The sequence below is a fragment of the Loxodonta africana genome, chromosome 8 (assembly GCF_030014295.1).
Source record: "Loxodonta africana isolate mLoxAfr1 chromosome 8, mLoxAfr1.hap2, whole genome shotgun sequence".
NCBI classification, from domain to species: Eukaryota; Metazoa; Chordata; class Mammalia; order Proboscidea; family Elephantidae; genus Loxodonta; species Loxodonta africana.
The window spans coordinates 5427636-5442567 of NC_087349.1; the positions used below are offsets into that span (position 1 = coordinate 5427636).

The 14932-nt window shown below is 39.6% G+C and overlaps 2 protein-coding genes across 2 annotated transcripts; both read right to left on the minus strand.

Annotated features, from left to right (window-relative positions):
- Nucleotides 1-1944: 1944 nt before the first annotated feature.
- On the minus strand, nucleotides 1945-4113 carry LOC100665740 (olfactory receptor 2A25-like). Its single transcript, XM_003420580.3, is given in 1 exon segment — nucleotides 1945-4113. A coding segment is annotated over 1 exon segment (933 nt). The 5' UTR covers nucleotides 3886-4113; the 3' UTR covers nucleotides 1945-2952.
- A 9079-nt stretch (nucleotides 4114-13192) lies between these two features.
- LOC100666022 (olfactory receptor 2A5) lies at nucleotides 13193-14184 on the minus strand. Its single transcript, XM_003420581.3, has one exon. It carries the CDS (start codon nucleotides 14123-14125, stop codon nucleotides 13193-13195), a length of 933 nt encoding a protein of 310 aa, XP_003420629.3. The 5' UTR covers nucleotides 14126-14184.
- Nucleotides 14185-14932: the final 748 nt, after the last annotated feature.

The following is a 14932-nucleotide window of genomic DNA, read 5'->3' on the forward strand; positions in this document are numbered from 1 at the left end:
AGCAACAGCCCTGTGCTTTGGGCTGCTGACCTTGGGTTTACCGGCCCCTGTGGCTACGTGAATCAGAACCCTCTTTCCTGACCCACGGACTTTGAACATTACAACCTCTACAACCCCATGAGCCATTTCCTTGATATATAAATCTCTCTATATATATTTATATGCTTTACTGTTTTCGCTTCTCTAGATAACCCAGCCTAAGGCACTAAAGGACTTTAGGTTTATTTTCTTGTGGTGTCTTTGCATAATTTTGGTATCATGGCCTCATGGAGTGAGTTGGGAAGTATTCCATCACGTTTTATGAAAGAGTCTGTGAAGGATTGGTGTTAATTTCTCTTTAAATATTTGATTCATTAGTGAAATTATCTGCTCCTGAGATTTCCTGTGAAAATGTTCTTTGAATTATCAATTCAATCTTTTTACTTGTTATAGTCTACACAGATTTTCTACTTCTTGAGTCAATTTTTGTGCTTTTTCTCTTTCTAGGAATTTGTCCATTTTATCTAGGTAATCTAATTTGCAGGCATATAATTGTTCATATTATTCCTTATAATCGTTTTATTCCTGTAAGGTCTGTAGTAATGTCCCTCTTTCCTTCCTAGTTTTATTAATATGAGTCTTCTCTCTTCTTTCTTGGTCAGGTTTGTCCATTTTGTTGCACTTTTCAAAGACCAACTTTTGGTTTTGTTAATTTGTTCTATTGTTTTCATATTTTTGAATCCATTTATTTCCACTAATCTTTATAATTTCCTTCCTCTACTTGAATTGTGTTTCGTTTGTTCTTTTTCTAATTTCTTAATGCAGTAGGGGAGGTTATTGGTTTTATGCCTTTCTTCTTTTTCAATACAGGCAATACAGCTTTGTTTTGTCCTCTAACCATTGCTTAACAGCAACTTATAAGTTTTGCTATGTTGTGTTTTATTTTCATTAATCTTTAAGTATTTTTTAATTTCCCTTATAATTTCTTCTTTGATCCATTGGAATCTTGGTGGTGCAGTAGTTAAGAGCTCAGCTGTTAACTAAAATGTTGGCAATTTGAATCCATCAGCTGCTCCTTAGAAGGCCTATTGGACAGTTCTACTCTGTCCTACAGGGCCACTATGAGTCAGGATTGGCTCAACGGCAACGGGTTTAGTTTTTTTTTTTTTTTTGGTTATACAGTTTAAGTATTCCCAAGTTTTAATTAAGTATGTAATTTCAGAAAAAAGGTGAAAACCAAAAAGTGTCTATATTCATTTGGCTTCCTTTTCCATTACTTCTTAACTACTTTCTAACATTTCATAATTAAATGCTGGTGTTTCATGTTTGTGTGAAATGATTAACTACCTCAAATCTCTTAATCTAAAAATCAAATTATATACTTACAGTTATTGTATCATTGATTAACTAGCCATCAAACCAATTGTTGTTGTGTCGTTGTTAGGTGCTATTGAGTTGGTTCCAAGTCATAGTGACCCTGCGTACAATAGAACAAAACACTTCCTGGTCCTATGTTATACTCACAGTTGTTGCTGTTAGAGCCCATTGTTGTACCCATTGTGTTAGTCCATTTTGTTGACGGCGTTCCTTTTTTTCGCTGACCCTCTACTTTATCAAGCATGACGTCTTTCTCCGAGGACTAGTCCCTTCTGATAAAATGACCAAAGTACATGAGACCAAGTCTCACCATCCTCACTTCTAAAGAGCATTCTGGTTGGACTTCCTCCAAGACAGACTTGCTCCTTTTTTTGGCAGTCCATGGTATAGTCAATATTCTTCATCAAGATCATAATTCAAAGGCATCAATTCTTCTTTGTTCTTCCTTATTCATCGTCCAGTCTTCACATGCACATGAGTTGAGTGAAAATATCATGGCTTGGGTCAGGTGCACCTTTGTTCTCAATGTGACATCTTTGCTTTTCAATCCTTTTGCAGCAGATTTGCCCAGTGCAATACATCATTTGATTTCTCGATTGCTGCTTCCATGGGGATTTGATTGTGAATCCAAGTAAAATGAAATCCTTGACAACTTCAGTATTTTCTCCATTTATCCTATGTTGCTTATAGGTTGATTTCTGTTTTCTTTGTGTTGAGGTATAATCCATACTGTAGGCTATAGTCTTTGATCTTTATCAGAGCTTCAAGTCTCCTTCATCTTCAAGCCTGTTCTTATTTGTCAAGATTTTTTTTTCTAGGTTTTTATTATCTTCCCTATGAGATGATTGATCAAACCAATGAGAGAAATTATAGTTCTTCCTAGGACTCTCAGTGCTTCCTTCATTCTGCTCTCTTCCCTCAGCTCTACTTCCCCATGGAGAAAAATGCTCCAGTAGGTCTATATACTTATTAGCATGACACCCTCTGAGCATTATTTTTATATTCAGTTGCTTTACAGTTATATTCTTAATTCTCTTTACCTTGAATCCATAGCTTGTGGTCTCCCTAATTTATGTTGATTATGCTTTAGGTTTGGTATGCTTTAGGAAACATCATTACTATAGCAATACATACAAATACTTTTTGATGAAGACATTTTTAAAGGAGATGACAGTTGCTGAATTAAAAATATTTAAATAACAACTATGTTATCAATTTCTCCCAACTCCAGTGTCTTAAATATTCTCATATTCAATGTCTTCCTTTATTCTACCACAATTTGGCTACTAGTCCTGCTTACAGAATAAGAAAAGATACAAATTTATTTCATCCTATACAGACTATCTCACACAATCATATTAAAAGTGAGTATTCAATGTAGCTGTTTGCAAGACATTTTCATTTTCTCATGCAGCATTGACTTTCAGTGCCGGGGGAAGAAAATAGAATGGGCTTTCTTGGGGGTGGCATCCATAGGAAAATGTCAAGAAGATGAAAATAATGCCCTAGAACATGTGTATGTATCCTATGTGGGTATTGGATGAAATAATTTCTCTGATTCTTTAAACCCAATAAGTTTATTATTATACAAATCTCTCATGAAGTCCTCTCCTTTTCAAACACCCTCTTCAGGGCAGCTTTGACTTCTTTGTTCCTCAGGCTATAGATTAGGGGGTTGAGCATGGGATTGAAAAGACTGTGGAACAGAGGGAGGTATTTCTTATGCTCCTTGGGATTCCCATATCTGGGTCCAACATACATGATAATGGCTGTGCCATAAAAGAGTCCAACCACACAGAGGTGGGAAGAGCAGGTGGAGAAGGCTTTCTGGCGCCCCTCCCCGGACTGGATCTTTAGGATGGCACATAGAATATGAATGTAGGATATGACAACGGAGGAGAAGGGTCCCACCAGCACAGACACTGCCCCAGCCAAGACCATGATCTCATTAATGTGAGTGTCTGCACAGGCAAGTTTGAGAACAGCTATGATTTCACAGAAAAAGTGATTAACTCTCTGGGGTCCACAGAAGGGCAGTGGCAGAAGCAACACTAGATGCACCAGGGCAAGGAGTACTCCTAAAATCCAGGAAGTCACTGCCAGAGTAAGGGAGGGCCTCCAGCTCATGATGGCAGAGTACCGGAGGGGGTGGCAGATGGCCACATAGCGGTCATAGGACATCACCACCAGGAGAAAACATTCCGTGTGAGCGAAAGTCAAAAAGAGGAAGGTCTATGTGATGCAGCCAGCAAAAGAGATGGGTGAGGTGGGACTCAGGAGGTTCACCAGCATCTGAGGCACTGTGTTGCAGGCATAGGACATGTCAACGACTGCCAGATGAGAGAGGAAGAAGTACATGGGGGTGTGCAGTCTGGGGTCCAGACAGATAAGCCCTAGGATGGCCCCGTTCCCCAGCAGGGTGAAGGCATAGGACAGGGAGAAGAGCCCAAAGAGAAGCAACTGAACCCTTGGGGTGAGGGGAAACCCCAGGAGAATAAACTCTGTGATGGATGTCTGATTTTCACCCATTACCCTGGAAAGAAACAATACAGTTTGTCAAGCCTGAAGTTCTGAGGAACCGTTTAAACATGATGGATCTGTACGTGTGTCACTCCTTGAGTGTTTTGTAGGAGAAGGAAACATTTCCAATGAAATTTTTGGCCTTTTAGTCATTTACTAAGTGAAAACTGTGGGTTCTAAATGAGGAAGAAGAAAATTTTACCACTTATGATAAGCTAAGTGGTATTTTTTTTTTAATATTCTATTACAGTATTCAGTAAATTTTACCTTTATTTCTAAACCAACTTTCACCAGAGTTCAAAATATGCTAATACTTAAATTGCCTTAATAATACTTAAATTGACGATGCTGGTAGGCACTGTCCTCAAGCTTATGATGATTAAATCGGGGTTTTTCCCAAGTTTATTGCTTTCACCTCCATCAATGTACATACACCCATAAGTGTGAATGTGTGCTGAAATCTTCTATATCTGTATTGGGCTAGGAGAATCTCAGTGATCTTTCTATTAGGTTTTCTCACAAATTTGTGCCTTCACATCATAATTTATTTGTTAGACATCATATTTATTGACAGCTAAATACTGAATTGAGAGAGTGGCAGTTTTTCATCTCTTCATCTGGGTTTAAAACAGAGGCCATTGTCTTTTGACTTTTGTATTCATGGACTGTCTACTCTCATTGTGTTGTCTCATGACCAGAAGGCCAAAAGGGTCACCCCCTTTCTACTCTATATGTATATTTATATTTTATATCAGTACATATTTCTATCTCTGTATTTATCTATACTAGAATTTGTCCAAAGTGTTTGCCACATCCCGTAGTAAGAAATGTCTCCTCAGTACACACACATGCAAATATCTATATACTTGAGTCCTTACTCTGTGCAATGCACTTGTTATTTTCTATTCAGTTATGGTCTAATTTACTCTATTTTACTCCCTTTAAAAAAATAATCCTGGTTGAAACCTATTAAATGATTTCATGATGAGCTATGTTCTGGAGTGTAAAAAACACTGATATATCCAAGTCTAGAGCTATACGTCTAAATATAGGCTCACATGTATAGATCTTCAACATATTTGATAGCTCCTTATCTATTAAGTAAAAACTGTAATTAATTTTCACTTACGAAGAATCTTTAGTTTGTGTTGGTTTGTCACATTTTTTCAAAACCCTTCCACAACAAAGCGAGTATTGTGAGGCTTGAATCAGTACCTACCTCCATATCCTTCTTTGGTCCAGAATCTGTCTGAATTTCACTAAAACAAGAATCTCAGAAAAGTCATAACTGAGTTCCTATCTATGCACTCCCATTCAAATTTTCTGATAAATTAATATTTGAAAGATTTCATAAGAAAAGTAGATAAATTTTTGCCTTACTTCAAAGGAAGAATAGAATTCATAGTAGAAATTATTGGGGGAAGATATTGTCTTTGTCCAAGAAATAATTTTATAACAATTGGAGTCACTTTCTTGAAAACTGGTTGCATTATTAGGACTTAACTCTCAGTGAGTGTTTTAAATCAGAGATTGAATAACTATGTCTTCAGGGTGGGATTTCTGTGTCACGTGCGAAGCTGAACTAGAGAGTTGTTAGTATGATTCAGTGGCCCTAAGTTAGACAGAAAAAATATTATCTATTTTCCTGTCAAACTTCTTGCAAGGTTTGAGGCCAGTGAAGATGGCAATGTAAGCAAAACTTCACATGACAAAGGCACAAAATAAAGTAGAAGGATCAATGGCATCGTCTTTACTTCCTCCTCTTTGCAGGAAGCTACAACACAAGACATAAAAACCACAGGTATTTACTAAACACGTACTCTGTCCTGCCACAACCAGGTGCTGAGGCTGTGTAAAACTGTTCCTGCCTGATGACACCTATAACTGGCTCGGATTGACAAAACGGTTACAAAGACCCACAGATAATTCTCATGTTTAACTCAACACAAGGAATTTCACACCCCAAAATAAAACCTTCAAAATGTCCTTCTTCTTCTGTAACATGAACCCATTTTGTGGCAGCCCAGGCCCATTATTTCATAAAAACACTACTTAATTTCAGGAGGCAATAGAAACTTCTACAAGCAAACTTCTCACACAGCTATTTTACCTTACGACTTAAGCAAGTAATTCCACACTAAACGCAGCAAAATGAATTATCCATTTAGACACATCTAAAAGCAACAATAACTTTGAGCTAAATTATTCTAGCATATAAATCTATAAATAGCAGAAATTTGACAACAAAAGACAATACCAGTTACACTTTGCATTGTGATATTTTGTTACAGCCTGCCTGGAGTTGCATAATGAATAAAGGCTAGATAATACAACAAATTTACCTCATACTTACAAGAAGACAAGTAGGGTCTGAGTTGGGTGAAGCTTCACAAATAAGAAAAAAATCTCTATAGTTAGTGTTGAGACTTTTTTCCAAGGATCTTCTTGGCAGAAAAAGTTTCCCAGTAGAGGCCGGGTTTCTCACAGAAGAGGTGGTGGTATCTCTGCTTAGCTCAGCTACCCTTCACCATGCTCCTATGAATTTGGTGGTGGAGTAGTGCTCATGGCACACACTGGTATCTGCTCCCTTTCAGGGAAACGGGGTTCACTCTGTACTTGTAGCTGTCTTCCAGGAGGGACACTCAAGGTCAGATGATGGGGTTGATGGTTTCTTCACTCGCTTTGGGCTCGTCAATTTAAGAAGCACTGGAATGATTCCTAGGACCCTTTCGTACCTTGCAGTTACCTCAAGCTTAAGTTTATTGTGGTTTCAAATACTCCAAAATTTCTTCACCCACTGACCCTCCAAAGAGACTAAGTACTATTCCAGGCAGGCAGAACCCATATATTATACCCATCCTGTCTAGGGTTCATCGCGTTTTATGTTACACCTGACCGAGGAGAAGTCTGAACATGCATCCTTTGTTTTCTTCATCAAGGCTCCACGAAGAATACAATTCATAAAGTGAGACCAAGTAGTAGGCCCTGCAGAAGCCTTGGGGAGCATATTAAGGAGGCAGGAAACAGAATAAGGTCCTGAAGGGGCTTGTTAAACCCTATTTTGGAGGGTTTAACTGGAGCACAAAATAGGAAAATTCTTACCTAGGAAACATCTCTATTGTTTAATTTCCAGAGATTCTGTGCACAAGGGAAAGGGATGGCCAAGATTTCCCTAGGTCTATGACTACTATTTTATTTTCTGTCTGAAATGAGAATGGGCTGACCCCATTTGACAATTCTGAGGAACGCAACAGAGAAAATCTCACAGTGCTTTTATCTAAATCTACTCTTGTTCTCAAAGATAAAGGAGGCAGAGTGTGAATTCCTAAATTTAAGTTATTATAGTTTACATAGCAACCAACTAAGAAAGAGACGAACGAGTTATCTTTTACCTCAAGAGCTTTGCCACGCAGGAGGTGACATGGGCTTTTCCCCTCAGACCTGTTCTGTGAGAGGCGTCTTGGTGGCTGGAGCCCAATTTCTATTCTCATGTTGGAAACATGCCACTCCCAGGATTGGTGATGTCCAAGAAGAACAGTCACCATTTCCTGTACATTGTTCAATTCGTTCATCACATAAACTCAGTAGATGATTACGTTCTCTTCTTTTCTATTCCTGTTTTTAGTATATAAGGCTCCTATTTATCACATACATTTTTAACCTTAAATTTTATTTTGTCTGATATTGAAAATGCTGAATTTGGCTTACTAATACTTTATTTAAGATTTTTGCATTTATGCCCATTTTTTAGATTTGTTCAATAAATTACTTTTCTTCCTTGTCCTTTTCTGATTTTGCTAACAATGTTATTCCAGCCACGTAAAATGAACTGAATAGCTGTTCCTCTTTTACTATTCTCAAAATGTTTTATATAATACAGGAATGAGCTTTCCTTGAAGATTGCTGAAACTCACTTCTTACAGCTATGTGACTTGGCGTCCGTCCTTTTGGTGTAGGAAAACTTTGGTCATCAATTTTTGGAACTCTGATAGTGCAGATTTTCCCTTTCTACGTAAGGAAGTCTGTGGAACTGTATAACCCAAACCCAGTGCCGTTGAGTCGATTCCGACTCACAGCGACCCTATAGGACAGAGGAGAACTGCCCCACAGAGTTTCCAAGGAGCGCCTGGAGGATTTGAACTGCCGACCCTTTGGTTTGCAGCGGTAACACTTAACCACTACGCCACCAGGGTTTGTATATTTCTCTAGAAATGTACTTGTATCTTATGATTTTTAAATTTGTTGGAATACATTTTGTCCAGGCCATTCTATTATGGTTTAAAAACCTCCACTTTGTTGGTTACATAACTCTTTGTCCCTAACATTGTGTATGTGGGGCTTTTCCTTTTTGTTGTGATCACATTCATTTTATTGGCACTTGTTTTCACAAAAAACCGGGCTTCTGTTTTCATCATCTTCATAATTCTGTTTTTTTCCTAAGTAAGTTTGCTCTTATATAAATTACATAAATAGGAATTGTATCTTATCTTTATCTTCCTGAGCTGAATACCTAACTCTCTTGTTGTCAGTCTTATTTTTTCGATAAATGCAATTTGAGCTATAAATCTGCTTTTTTCTCACATTTTGCTGTGCACCTCAAGTTGGATATTTAAAACTTTGATTGTTGTTAATTTCAACTTTAAAACACAAATTACGTGGATGTGTATTTTTGGGTTTCCAGCATTTTTATTATCTTTTTATTGTTAATTTTAAATTTATTATGTGGTAAGAGAATGGATCCTTGTGATAGCAATTCTTTGAAAATCTGAGGGTTTTTGTCACTTTGTATATTTAATTTTTGCAATTGATATATTGACTTGAATGCAATGTATGTTCTCTATTTATTAGGTATAACCATTGCTGTCAAGTCAATTCTGACAAAAAGCAGCCCTATAGGACAGAGGTCAGTTCTGGTTTCTCCCTTTCATGTGGTCCTGTAAGCCCAGGGCACTGGCAAGGTAGGTCCATAATGGCTCCATGTGCAGGAGAGACGTGGAATCTTCCTGAGAAAGACTTCATCATAAAGGAAGGGAAATAGGTGAGTGCATGTGATGATAGATAAAGATAGATTAAGACCAATGTTATGGATTAATTGCATCCCCCCAAAATGTGTGTCAACTTGGCTAGGCCAGATTCCCAGTATTGTGTGGTTGTCCTCCATTTTTTGATTTGATGTAGTTTTCCGATGTGTCGTAAATTCTAACCTCTTTGATGTTAATAAGACAAGATTAGAGGAAATTATGTTAATAAGGCAGGACATAATCTACAGGATTATGTTGTATCTTGAGCCAATCTCTTTTAAGATATAAAAGAGAGAATCAAGCAGACATGACAGGGACCTTGTGCCACCAAGCAAGAAGATCTGGGAACAGAGCACATCCTTTGGACCCAGGGTCCCTGTGCTGAGAATCACCTAGACCCGGAGGAAGATTGATGATAAGGACCTTTCTCCAGGACTAACAGAGAGAGGAAGTATTCCTCTGGAGCTGGTGTCCTGAATTTGGACTTCTAGCCTCCTAGATTGTGAGAGAACAAAATTCTCTTTGTTAAAGCCATCTACTTGTGGTATTTCTGTTATAGCAGTTCTAGATAAATAAGACAACCAGAGTCATAGGTAAGAGGTAACACTGAGAACAGCCTGACGTCTCTCACTCAGAGTGTCCTCTTTGGGGCAATGTCTTCTGGGAACATCCTTATTTTACACAAAGGCATGAACAGAACAATATTGGGGGGTGATTAGACCACTAAACTGGGGGTTCTTACTCTTGTCAAGGATGATGATGAATCCCCCAAAGATGGGTTGCCTAAAGGATGTGTTCCACCCAGTGCTAATGCTCTGGCCATAACAATGAACAGTTTTTTGTCCCGAACTGTGCCCCATCTGGAGGGAGCTGAGCTAAAGCCTGTGATGTCTTGGTAAGACGAGCTGACAGGAGACAGTGTGGGTTTGGGCTCAACACAATCCATGTTCGAAACCCAATTCTGTTCCATTACTGGCTGTGTGGTGTGGGCAAGCTACTTAATCAACCACTTTGAAACAGCTTCTTTGTCTGTTGAAGGCAGAAATAATACCTACTTCACAGAGCTATTGTTGAAAGGTAAGTATGGTGAAGTTTGTGGTGCTCGGAGGAGAACTGCCATCATTAAGCATACACTCCCTTCTTCAACTTGCCCTTGGCCCTTTGAAAACTGTGACCAATGTTAAATGAATATATGTAAAAAGAGGCCATAACACCAAAATAAAATTCATTTATTAAAATCCTAGAGTAGAATTGAAACACTGGCAGAAATCCCTCACATGCTTAGGTATTTTCTGCAATTTCTTAACAAAATAGAGTGTGCTTGTTTTCCTGGTCAGAAGCACCTCACAGACCTGCCAGAAGACCATACCTATCTCATTCACTTCTGCTGGATTCCATCAACAGAATCTGCGTCTTTTGGTCTTCTCTTTCTCAAGCATTTTTGCTTGAGAATGAGTGCCATTCTTTGATTTTCCTAATAGACCCTAGTAGAAAAAAAAAAAAAACACTGAATCCAAATCTGTAGTTAATGGTTTTGTGCGAGAGAAACTCTTCTATGTTTTTCTTCTTCTCTTTCCCTTTTAGACTTTTTAACCACAACACAACACGTGTATATTTTAGAGGATTTGATAGTTTTTTTTAGACATAGTTAGAACATCCTTTGGTTATGTAAATATAGCTTATATTTTATTTTCTGTCCTTAAAGTAGGGCATAAAAAATACCATAGTGCTTGATAGTTCAATTTAGAGCCACTTTTTAATTTCTTTATTCAAATTGTTCTCTTTTTTGTGGGGAAATGGAGCAAAGTTTATGGAAATGTCCAGACACTGTGGAGATAAAGAGACTAAGGGAATGGCCAGAGACAAAATTTTTTTCCCAGATAAATTGATGGGCAGAGTAGGAAGCAACTAGACTTTTTTGAAAACTGAAGAAAACAGTGCTTTAGGAGAAAGAGAGTGGAAAGAAAATAAAATTCACCTTTGCTTTTTAATTTCATAGGAGAAGAAAAATATGGAATGATAATAGTATGTGAGAAAATTAAGGTGGAAAAAATAGAAAGATCTACAAGAAGAGGATAATAATACAATGCCATCATGGATTATGCACTTGAATGACATATGAGACTACACAGGAAGAGAAGGAGAGGAGAGAATCCCAAAGATATTGAACTTACTCTGTTAAAAAAAAAAAAAAGAAAGAAAGAAAGAAATCACTGTTACCGTATTATGCTGGCCACTTAGATCCCAAAACTGTTTTAAAAGAAAACAAACTATTTTTTCATATCGTTGTACCACTCTGGCTCAGAAAAAGTGATTTATATCACCTGGAGTAGGTGCCCTTTGTATTTTTGTTGAAGTGCCTAGAGGTTCTTATTAGACCTCATTGTGTTATTAGTTCTAAGTGGTGGTCTGCAATGTTATATCAAGCTATTATCTTCCCTTGACGCTTTCTTATTTTTGAAGCATCTTCTTAAATCTTATAATATTTTATGCAGTTACCATAATGACCAATAGTTATCTATCTCTAGCTTCGTAGCCTGAACTCTGGAAAAAGTAACTCTCCCTCATATTTGTCCTAAACACAAACTCTTTTCCAAGCAGTTTTTAATTATATGATACAGAATTAAATGAAATGAAACAAAGATTCTGGCATTCCTGTCCTACCAAAATATAAAGAAATTACATAAATTAAGAGTTTTCCTTTCTCAGAAACACATTAGCTAGGCTCAGATTCAGGTGATTTTTCAGTACTAATGCCTTCATCCTAGGACTTTAGGTCCTAGACCAGGGAGTTGGCTCTTCTCTTTGTCCTTACTGCATATCCGTAAGGGAATTGTTCAACCAAGGCAGCGTTTCCTTGTGTTTCTAGAGGTGCATTCCTATAGCAGCCTGTGCTAGGAGATTATTAGCATATCCAGGCTGGTGCAAATGGTTAACACATTGCCCGCTAACCAAAAGGTTGGAGATTTGAGTCTTCTCAGACTTCTTTGGAAGAAAGTCCTGGAGATCTACTCGTGAAAAATCAGCCTCTGGAAACCTTATGGAGTATAGTTCTACTCTGACGCACATAGAGGTGCCATGAGTCAGAATCTACTCGATAGCAGCTAGTAGCAGATACTCACGGCAATAAGGGAGATGGAGGTCATTGAGAAATTAAGAGGAAATTTGGCAGAACTAATCTTCAAAAGAACAAAAACGGCAGGGGAGGTAGTGCTGGGAACTGGCAGGAGTTCGTGGCCCTTTGCCCAGTGATTTACCACCAACATAACTCTCCTGTCTGTGGCCTGTGTGCTCAGTGCCTTTCTGCTTGTCCTGCAACACCATTTATTGCTCCAGTGTCTGTGTAGCTTCCCCCTTACTAACGACTTCTATATTCTATCATTTCTTTGGGTCAAGACATTTCATGGTCTGAACTCTACTTTGTGACTCCTCTTTTCACCCATGCTTTAAGTATCATCTTCTCTCCCCATGATTCCTAATTCATGTCTCAGAGAGATAATCCAACTGTATCCTCTTACGGCTTAGCCAAGATCTAGAATTAGATGTTCTTGAATCAGCTTTGGCCTGGGGAGGTAAGATATGCGGTTCTCATGTGGCTGTTCCTTCAGTGGAGTGGGTGCAATGTGGGTTCACTTGGCTTGGAGGTGGTATCTCTCTGGCCCCTTGACTTACACTCCCTGAAAAGTGATTGCCTAGAATAGCACTGTCCAATACAGGAGCCGAAAGTCATGTGCAACTATTTAAATTTAAATTAATTAAAATTAAGTTAAATATTTGTTCCTTGGTTGCACTGTCACTTATCAAGTGTCCAGTTGCCACATGTGGCTAGTGGCTACTATTTTGGACAGTAAAGATGGAGTGCTTTTCTACCATCACAGAAAGTTCTGTTGGACAGCACTGGCCTGCAGGTTCTGAAAAGGTGAACCAAATAGGGGACTCCCAAGTTAACCCTCCAGCACAGCAAGAATCAGCCTTAAAGATTCCTCCTTCACGATGTGCATAAACCCACAGGACAGACTAAAAGTGCTCAGGCTACTGTACTCTTTGAATCTAGAATAAGCCATGGCTTACCAAAGAGTCTGGTTCTTCAGCATAGCCAGGCTGCGCTGATGTAGAGTGGATTCCACAAGGATACTGTGGTGTGGGGAGTTCCCCTTCTTTAGAAACTGTTGCTGATAAATACAGGTTCTTGATGTCAGAAATCTAACAGATGAGATTTTAAGGTGTTTGGGTCACTGTTCCCCCAAATTTCATAGAGAGCAAAGCTCCCACCTCCAGGCTTCTCCTTGACATTCTCACACTGATCCCTGTTTCCACAATACTCTCCACAGGGTGCCCTTCACCTCTGTGTTCCTTAGGCTGTAGATCAGGGGGTTCAGCATAGGGTTGAAAAGACTGTAAAACAGGGAAAGGACCTTCTGCTGCTCCTCAGGGTGGCTGGACTTTGGGGCCATGTACATGACGATGGCACTGCCAAAGAAAAGCCCAACCACACAGAGGTGGGAGGAGCAGGTGGAGAAGGCCTTTCTTCGTCCCTCCCCAGACTGGATCCTCAGGATAGCAAAGAGGATGCGGGTGTAGGAAACCAGCACCAGGCAGAGGGGCCCCACTAAGATAAACACAGAAGCCGCAAAGATGACCACATGGTTGAGCCTGGTGTCCTCACAGGCCAGCTTGAGGACAGAGAGCAGTTCACAGAAGAAGTGGTTTATCTCATGAGGCCCACAGAAGGGCAGCCTCAGGAGCAAAACCACATGTACCAGGGCCAGGAGGGAGCCACAAGCCCAGGAAGCAATGACCTGAACAGTGCATGCTGTCCAGCTCATGATGACAGTGTAATGTAGTGGGTGGCAGATGGCCACGTACCGATCATAGGACATCACCACCAAAATCAAGCACTCAGTGTGAGCAAAAGCCATGTACAAAAATGTCTGCAGTATGCATGGGGCAAAAAAGATGGTTCTTTTCTTGCTCAGAAGGTTTGCCAGCATCTTGGGGACATTGTTGGAGGCATAGGACATGTCAACGATGGCCAGGTGGGAGAGAAAGAAGTACATGGGGGTGTGCAGTCGGGGGTCCAGACAGATGAGCCCCAGGATGGCTCCATTCCCCAGCAGGGTGAAGGCATAGAACAGGGAGAAGAGCCCAAAGAGGAGCATCCGAACCCTCAGACCGACAGGAAACCCCAGGAGAATGAACTCTGTGATGGATGTCTGGTTTTCCGTCATACCTTCAGACTGTGCCTGTATGGGCCACTGCTGCAGCCCAGTATTCTGTGCTGGGGACAAATGCAGATCAGGATTAGTATTACACAGAAAGGGAGAGTGTATGGTGCACATCATGTGTAGACTCAGCATTCAGAGACGGTCTGTCAAATCTCTTAATCCATAGTGAAGCAGAAAGAAAGTTCACTTCAGATACCTAGTATAAGGGTATAGAGTATGCTAATGCATCCTTCACACAAACACACACACTAGTGTGTGGACAGGAGGTTATGTAATCAGTTAACAATACCTCCTTCTTACTCCCACTACCAAGCCATGGTGTTTTCAATACCTCATATGCATGCAAAAACTGAAATATGAATAAGGGAGACTAAGAAGAATTGATGCCTTTGAATTATGGTGTTGGCAAAGAATATTGAATAAACCATGGACTGAAGAATGGACAAATCTGTCTTGGAAGAAGTACAGCCAGAATGCTTCTTAGAAGTGAGGATGGTAAGACTTTATCTCATGTACTTTGGACATGTTATCAGGAAGAACAAGTCCCTGGAGAAGGACATCATGCTTTGTAAAGTAGAGAATCAGAGAGATGGATTGACACAGTGGCTGCACCAATGGGCTTGGCACAGTGGCTGCAACAATGGACTCAAGCATAGCAGGGATTGCGAGGATGGCACAGGAATGGGCAGTGTTTCATTCCATTTATGTAGGGTTGCTATGAGTTAGAACTGACTCGATGGCACCTAACAATGACAGGAACACCTCCCACTCCCATTCGCACCCCCTGCAAGTTTGCTTCCATGGTGCTGT

Bases quoted from the DNA above. Each gene is read 5' to 3' on its own strand.
- LOC100666022 (XM_003420581.3), bottom strand. From the start codon at position 14,125: ATGACGGAAAACCAGACATCCATCACAGAGTTCATTCTCCTGGGGTTT.